The 9,081-nt window shown below is 47.2% G+C and overlaps 2 protein-coding genes across 2 annotated transcripts; one reads left to right on the plus strand and one right to left on the minus strand.

Moving 5' to 3' along the window:
- Positions 1–3,753: 3,753 nt before the first annotated feature.
- H257_18212 (hypothetical protein) lies at positions 3,754–5,466 on the plus strand. The gene has a single exon (XM_009847231.1). The coding sequence runs from the start codon at positions 3,771–3,773 to the stop codon at positions 5,301–5,303; it is 1,533 nt and encodes a 510-aa protein (XP_009845533.1). The 5' UTR covers positions 3,754–3,770; the 3' UTR covers positions 5,304–5,466.
- Positions 5,467–6,078: 612 nt separating this feature from the next.
- On the minus strand, positions 6,079–6,770 carry H257_18213 (hypothetical protein; the record flags this gene model as incomplete). Its single annotated transcript, XM_009847232.1, has 1 exon — positions 6,079–6,770. A coding segment is annotated over one exon (620 nt), but the record flags the coding sequence as incomplete, so codon positions are not given.
- Positions 6,771–9,081: the final 2,311 nt, after the last annotated feature.

Consider the following 9,081-nt stretch of genomic DNA (forward strand, 5'->3'; position numbering starts at 1 on the left):
ATTGGTCCTTTCTCCGATGACGAATTCAATTGGCAGGGTAAAATTGGTGGTTTTGCGCGGTGCAGTCAATACGAATTGTCTTTCATTTTTGATTGTCTTTCAGAATTGGTACGATTCATCAAATTTGGCCAAAAAATGAATTTTTGGGGTCGCTGGTTTGAGTTGTGACCACAGTATTATGGAGCAGAGGAAGTATTTGGTACGGATACTGTTGTAGTACGGATAAAGCAACTTGGTAGCAATAAGGCGATGGGTGTGGTTGCACTTGCTGGACGACGACGACGATGCCAACGACGAGGTTCTTAGCAACCTCCGCTTGTTCAGAGCACGAATGTCTTTAAAGGAAAGACACTACCTCACCAGCAATGTCCTCGTACCGCCCAACGGGAGCCCATGGATAAAGAGTAGAGATTTGCGCCGGTTTCTGTGGACATTACATTAATATTAATCGTATTTTCGCCGGATAATTTTGAGCCGGCATCGGCTCAAAATAACGTTTGCTGACTGTGACGTCTTCCAATAATGGAGGACTTCCAAAACCTACACAAATCGCCGACACAAACTATATTTGTCCGGATATGATGTTATTATTATTGTGGTCAAATTTGCTTCGTCACATCACGCGATACCAGGGCCACCAAAACCCACGCAAGTAGCAAATTTTTCCTAATTCTATTGGGTGAAATTAATTTGAATCAACAGTTTATTGGATCATGGCAAATTTTGATGAGGCGCATTTCTGACCTCAACCAAAATTTGTGGCGCATTTGAATTATAATTCCGGATGATTTTGGTGCCGCAAAATAAAATTTGCGCCGGTTTCTGAAGTCCTCCATTCCAAGCTCCTTGGCGACTGTGCCGACATAGTTGCCAAGGAGCTTCCGATTGCTCCGCTCCCGCTGGGACCTACCAGTCTATGCTCCAATACTTCAGCTTTTCCGTTTCTGAGCCTTGGTCTGGGCGCCCCATCACGTTGCTGCCTCGCGGATAAAGGGGTCAAATTTACTGGCACCGGGTGCAGATGCAATATGTCAATGAACATAACTGTACGCCTATAAATAGTCCCTTAAGTATTACACTTTAGAACTACTACTACGTCGGACTTGGACACTAGTCGAGTGGGGAGATTGTTAGCATGTGCAGGTAGGTACCATAGTCGAGTGGGGAGATTGTTAGCATGTGCAGGTAGGTACCATAACGTCGCCTAACATTGGGACTTTGACGTTAGCGTTGCCGTTGTCGGGGCGGGTGGTGGGGGCTTGGCGGTGGCTGCCGTCGTTGAAGGGGAGGGGGTAGAGGTCACGGGGCTTGTGGTAGGGGATGGAACTTGGTAGTTGTACTACAACAATCTCATCGACTTCAATTTGGAGTGTCTGGATGCCATTTCTTGACCAAGTTATACTATAATTTTATCAGAAATATCGTGAAAACCACAAGAAATATTATTCTACTCATGAGTAGAATATTTTGACGATATTGACAGTGCGCGTTGAATGACAGGGCATTTCGGAATGAGAAAGGCCATCGTGATTGCCTTCCTACGTCGATGGCTCATCCGCCGCCGCCTGGCCAAGGAACTCTTGGCAAGACAGATGGAGTACCACTACCTCGCCTTCGTCCACAAGACACCAAAGAGGACATCTATCCTCAGTGGTCCTCTCTGGGTGGACGAAGTCCACTGCGGCTCTGCGCTATCCTCTGATTGGCTGTTCATTTCCGAACTTTCTTTTATTCTATGGCATCCAGACACCACCCAAAATCATTTTTGGATCTTGAAACCCAAGAATTTCCTGCAATGTCGAAAAATATTTTTTATTCGATATTCCAATATCCCATAATATTGGTGGTTGGCATCCAGATGGGCCCTAAAATTCAAATTTTCCTACGAATTTGTTAATTCCCAGCCAGAAGTCACTTGAATATGCCTGATTTGGGTGACGAAATCCTCAGAACCTCTTAGTGAGAATGCTATTTATCAAGTAGTAAAATAATTAAATTTAGAAGTGAAACTAATGTAAAAACTGTACTACATGTCCGAATATTAAATGTTACAAGTATTTGATACAAGAGTACGTAATTTTGTCCACTCATAGTCTATGGATGATTGTGATTGGCCATTTGCTGGCCGGGAATTACATGAATCACCTTACCGGTGCAGATGCTCTACGTACTGTAAATGTTCGCAGACCCCCAATCCGATGTCTCGGCTAGATGTATCGGTTTGTGCTAATTGGAAATTGGAGAAATTCTATAAGAATCATTTGCGATTGGCTGACTTTCTTGAAACATCGGAACGAACGTTTTAGCCAACCAACAAGATCTATTAATTGTAACGATATTGTCTACATACTGTAAGGTGATTCATGTAATTCCCCACCAGCTTGGCCTACTTTCTGAGTGCCATAACACGTCACCCATTTATCCGATGAGGCTGCAAAAACATTCATTTTGAAGATCGTGACGAGCTTTATATCGTTATGCAGGTCCCATCATTTGTATCGCATGGTCAATTTGCTCGTCGAATTTCTAAAATTGAAATTTCCCTCTGTGAATTTAATACCCCGCCAGTAAGTCACTTGAATAATGTATACCTGTTTTGGGTGATAAAATCCTCAGAACCTCTTAATAATGATATGTATAAAGTATTCAAGTAATTAAATTTAGAAGTGCAACTAAAATAAAACTGTATTACATGTCGGGCAAGCAGAATATTAAATCTTACAAGTGTGTGATACCAGAGTACGTAATTTTGTCCAATCATCGTCCATGGATGATTGTGATTGGCCATTTGCTGGCCGGGAATTACATTAATCACCTTAGCATTACTTCAAATTATACTGCCAGAATTCGCTTTGTTGATTGGCCCAACTTTGAATTACGGTGTACGGATTCATTAGTTTTTGAATTTGAGATGCATTTTTCTTTTGATATCATTTCCAAATCCTTCGAACTGCTTACAATTATTTGACATACAGTACAAGTATCGGTCCGTTGGGGAGCCCACTTTAAGGCGGGGTAATAATTTCCACCACCAATTTCAGATCATTCCAGTAAGGTGATATGTAATTCCCGGCCAGCAAATGGCCAATCACAATCATCCATGGACGATGATTGGACAAAATTACGTACTCTGGTATCACACACTTGTAAGATTTAATATTCTGCTTGCCCGACATGTAATACAGTTTTATTTTAGTTGCACTTCTAAATTTAATTACTTGAATACTTTATACATATCATTATTAAGAGGTTCTGAGGATTTTATCACCCAAAACAGGTATACATTATTCAAGTGACTTACTGGCGGGGTATTAAATTCACAGAGGGAAATTTCAATTTTAGAAATTTGACCAGCAAATTGACCGTGCGATACAAATGATGGGACCATAACGATATAAAGCTCGTCACGATCTTCAAAATGAATGTTTTTGCAGCCTCATCGGATAAATGGATGACGAGTTATGGCACTCAGAAAGTGGGCTCAGCTGGCCTGGAATTACTGGTACATGAAACGCCTTAAGACGATTCATTGTATGCATCCTCCAGATGCCATCGTTTACACTTGAATTTCCACACAAGAGCGACCTTAGCAATCCCCCATTGAAATAGAGGGCATGACGTCCTCAGTCATTACCTGCTACTGGGTATGGCCTTGGTCCCATGCAGCATAATGTGCCAACGCTTGACAACTGGAATGGTTAAGATCGAAATCCGGATACCAGGGTGCTATCCGGACTTGCTGCGTCAGTCGATAATAAACTCAGGTCAAGATGGCGTCCAACCACATCGTCGGCGGCCACTCGGTGTACGACGTGGCACATCTGCAAGATCACTTGGTGTGGATCCAAAACCTGATTGAGAATCTGCCTCGCACGATCGATATCACGGTGGGGGACAAGGTCGACGCACTCCGACGCGACACGAACGCAGGCATGGACAGCGTGCACCAACGCCTCCTGAATATAGAAGCGCAGTTGACGTCGTCGGGGGTGCAACAGCAGCAGATGCAGCACCAGCAGCAGCAGTATCATCAGCAGCAGCTTCAGCAGGTCCAACAACAGCTACAGCAACACCAGCAACAGCTACAACAACTACACCAGCAACAGCAGCAGCCGCAGCAGTGTGCAACGTGTCGAAGCCACGACCTCAACTTCCACGCAAACAACAGCAACCCACCGACCAACAGCATCAATCAGGTTGTAAATTCGAGAAACACAACGAACAAGGTGGCTTCGCGCGGCGTCTCAACGACGAAACCAGGTCGGTCCGTCAGCGGACGAGGGGGTGGTCGGGGTAAAGGAGCCGCGATCACGTCTGCGACATCGTCTGGGGTCGTGTCGTCGCCCGAGCCCGCTAACGTCGACGGTGGCCACGCCGCCTCGCGCCCCAAGTCCTCCGCCGCCGCCGCGTCGATCGCCCGCCGCGTCCTGCCGCGTGGCGCCTTTGCCCAATTCGAATGGACCTGTGGCGATCAACACCCTGTCCCAGAAGACTGGAAGTTCCCTCAATCCACGTGTTTGGCCATGTGGGAGCTGTGGTTCCACGGCGATCTATCGAGCCAGCTGTGTCCATTTCGGCATCTGCTCGGAGCCGACTTAACCGACCCCAACTCGAAGCGCTCCATGTATGTCGCCCGCCGCGTGATCAAGGTGCTGATCGACCTGGCCATCTCCAAGGGTGTCGCGGCGAACGAAGACGCCCTCGCCGATCATTCTGACCTGCGCTCCGTGTACCACCAGTGCTTTGAAACCATGTCGCAGCATCCGACGCTCCTCTCCAAGCCACTAGACGTCGACAAGTGGTCCACTTGCTCGTACATGACCGTGTACGATGCCCTGCAAAAGGGCCGCCGTACCAACCTGCACGAGCTCACGTTCACGTGGGCAGATGGCACGTTGCACTTGACCCCCGAGGGGTACCGCCTCCCCGCGACCAATTGCAGCGCGATGTGGCAAATGTGGTTCCGCGGTGACGCCGCCGCCGGCATCGGGCCCTTCCGGTACCTCAAGGAGAGCGATGTGGACAACCGACAGGACCTGTACCGCGCCCGGAAGGCCATGAACATGCTGGTCGAAGTCGCGATCGAGCAGGGAGTTGTGACATCGCAGGATGATTTGATGGCGTTGTCGGATGAAGAGCTCGAGACGGCGTTCGAACTCGCGTTCGACGACTATACGCTGCAGACCCACGGCGATGACAAGGGCCCGACGCCGCAGGACATGTCGGTGCGCCGGCTCTACGAAAGTCTGCAGAAACGAAAGCGACTGGTGGACGATGGAGGTGGGTCGTCCGTGTTCCTATGATGACGACTCTGTGAACCACCCTCCCTGGTGAAATACAAACGTCGTCCATACAATGTACGACCGATCGATGTGTTCATGTCACGAGGTGATTTAGAGCTGCGCCATAACTGTAAAGCCAAACAACTACTAAGTACACCATAACGTTATTGGAGGTCACTCACAGGACCAAACTCTTTTTCGGGGTTTCCGATGCCAATCTCAAATGACGACTTCAAGCATATCTGATTGGCTGAAACGTAGAGCAAGTTGCAAATTGATTGGACAAACCCATTGGGCAATGCAATCATAGTACTACTCTCCAGAGTAACGTAAACTCACAGTCAACTTTGGTTGTCAACATAAAGTTACGTGATAACCTACGTTAAAATTGATCATCCTAACGTTACAGTATTTATACGAAGTACGTAGTAGTAAGTTACTTAGCTGGACAATAACAATGCAACCGCGGCCACCATGGCCATGGATGTACCTTTGGGCTTGTCAATAAGTTACAGTAACTTACTGTACCGTCGAACGCCACCGTGAAATGAATGTAATTTTGTCGCCTAAGATTCAATTGGCTTATGTTTTACAAATCCAACCATCTGTGTGCTGTACGTTCGCAACATATACGTCAAAGTATACCAGTATCCCTCACCGTTCGTGATTGATTAGAAGGCTCCCCCAGGTGTCGCTTGGCGAAATGGTGGAAGAGTGCACGTCATCTATATAACGTGCCCACCGCACTTGGAGGATAGAATCCACGATACCATTTGAACCACCACCAGAGAAACGCTTCAACCAAAGTGTGTGTTGTATCGTGCAATAAGTTAATAAACGCAATAATCAAGTAGTCCAACTGCTCCTACTACTGCATCGACCACATCATGCTCGACATGGGCAAATCGGAGAGGAACCCGTCGATGACGTCGATCTCAAAGTCGTCCCAGCACTGCACAAACTTCATCGCTTCGACCTCAATCAACTTCAAGCACGTAGTGGCGTCGTCACCATCGGCTTTGACGTTATCATCGTTGGGTGGCACGGCTACTGCTGGGGACGATGGGGCACCCCGTCGTTCCATTGGGAAGCTACTGCTGCTGCAACGATCACGCGCCAGCAAAGGGGACAGCTCGCCCGTCGTGATGACCTTGGAGTGGTGGTCGTCACTGTGTTTGCAGCAATACCCGCGGCTTCGGGCGTTGCCCAAGCAGCCTGGCGAGAGACACTCGCGGCGGCCACCGTGGGCCACACACAGCCGCCGGGCGTATGCTTGGTTCATGCAATGTTGGACGCTGCAGTGGTGTCTGTATCGGTGCAATTTGCACTTGCCGTGCGAGAGCACCGGACTCGAGCACCCGTTGAAGCAGCACTTGGAAGGCAAAGTAGTCGAACTCATGGTTATGTGACGTGGGGTTGTGCTTCGAGCGACGAAATTGGTTAATGAACAACCCTCGACAATAATAAAAGGCCGAGTGCCGCCGAGCGTATGTCGCACAGGATTTATACCAACATCAGTGGTGACGAATCCGGTGAGGGTGTTGCACCTGTTGGATGTACTCCGTAACATTAAGTTCCTGTACTGTAAAATGCAGAGAGTGCAATGGAAAGTGTGCTCAAAAGCATGCACAGGTGCAATAATATGATCGGAATGGAAATTGGGTGAGTGATCAAATCAACGAGAGCTGGAGCCTGACAACACAACAGTGGTATGGTTGAGGTATTCATTCACCGTCAAAATTTTGGACAGGAATAGTACCAAGGAACGAGTACTACCTGGTATAGTTCCATCAAGATCGCTTGAATCTGGGCGGGAAGTATTTACGTAGTAGTAGTTGCTATGTAGCTCGTTGGACAGTGCATTTCAATGTGCAAACTGCCAATTGTTCCGAACGATTCGACACTTGGAGTGAGTTACTGTTGCCCTTTGGATGATGGTAAGTATTCAGATTTCTTGAACGTTTTTCAGTGTTTGCCGATGATCATCCATCATCCATTCGCATAAAATGGGGTTGGACACACGAGGAGTCATTCCATAGCAACAAGAGTATCACTTGTTGCTAGTCAGCCACGATTGTAATCGAAGGAAGACGGATCCAAAACTGATATCTCGCACATGGGTTTAAAACCCTCACGTAGCGCGATGGAGTGCATGGGCGGGTCATTTCACGGCAGTGCTGCAGGGTTTACGGGTGTCCAAGTACTGTAATGTCTTAAAAATGATAATCCAAACTCAATTAATCGAGGGAATTGCTAATGCACGAATCGCACGCAAACAAACCACACGGTACATACCGGTACAGTAAGTACATAGCTGGCGTGTCCACCGCCATACAAAAGCCAAGATTCGAACGACGATTCCATGACAAACGTTACCACTCTGGGCGATTGGAATGTTGCTGCTCCTGGGATCTAAATCTATTGATACCACTGTGATTGATGTCTAGCGAAAGTTCCAGCTGCTAACAAGTGGCCCTTCCAGTCTTCCAGTACATTCCTTGGTCATATTAATAACATGTCCTAACTTCGGAACAATTCCCTCGCTGCAACAGTAGTACTATTGTTCCGTAATCATTTTTACCAACAGCCCCTGGAACCCCTGGACCCCTTGCGCTTGCATACAATGCTATTCCCGGGGTTAAGCTGCATCACCAGTGGTTAGCTAACCACTGAGATGCACTTTACCCTTAGCTGAAATGGAAATGAGTTGTTTTTAACTTACACTTGATTTGACTATGTGCCAGAAATAACTTGGGTGTTGTATGTCAGGACGCCCAAATGATTACGGAGTACTACTGTTGCAGCGAGGGAATTGCTGCCTAACTTCGTGCCTTATTACCAGTAAAGTTAATGGCACATAACGTTAGCACTGCAGATGTATGCCTTGGGGGGGGTCCTGTAGTTACTCAGCGAGTGTCCTGTGAGTGTAGTAACTGTTAGCTCACATGGAAACAAGGGCCGATGAGTTGGGGGGTCGACTCCCCCCTCCCCGTAGTATTGCTAACGTGAAGTAGGATTAGTTTCCAAGGATATTGCCCAGATCGCCTGAGCCAGTCCAATTCTTAGTGGAGGAATTAGGCTTCCTAATGCAGCTTCCTTGTGTTTCCAATTTTATCTAAACTAGACTTAACGTTAATACAAAGCTTACACCAGTACTAACAATGTAACATTAAGCTGCTCAACTAGAAATACTACTAACGTTAAGCAGTAATTTGAGATCCAGGTGTTGTTGGCGCTACAAATTCACCAGTGCGTGATCACGTGTTTGTTTTCGCGGATGCATTTTTGTTCATGGAATACCTTGGTAACTAGGTGACATCTCTGATGGGCTCGCGCAACGTTGAGCTAACGTTACTACTGGTAACTACTATACTAATAGTATGTGCTAGGGAATGACACGGTAACGTTTTGCATTCAACGTCGCCTCGGACTTGTTGAGAAGACTGGTGTCTGTAACACCACTGGCTGGTTCGATCTTGCACACGATCGTGAATAACCTCGAGTACTAATACTGTGACAATTTGCTCGTCCTTTATGTGGACACGATCGTACTGTATTGTACCCCCCAGCCCCCCCCCATTGTTCGGGTTCACGTCATACCCACCAACTTGCCCTTTGAGATTCGCTTACACCAGTACGACATGCCACGTCATCAGACTCATCCCAAACAACCTAGATTACGACTCGTCAAATTGAATGCATTCCCGTGTACGAAGCATGTCATGCCAACTGGGTTCATATTGTGTTGCGGTCATGTGGGGTCGCCCAACGTTGAAGCAAACGATAAGGTCTGACTGTG

This window comes from Aphanomyces astaci, assembly GCF_000520075.1.
Source record: "Aphanomyces astaci strain APO3 unplaced genomic scaffold supercont1.144, whole genome shotgun sequence".
NCBI lineage: Eukaryota > Oomycota > Saprolegniomycetes > Saprolegniales > Verrucalvaceae > Aphanomyces > Aphanomyces astaci.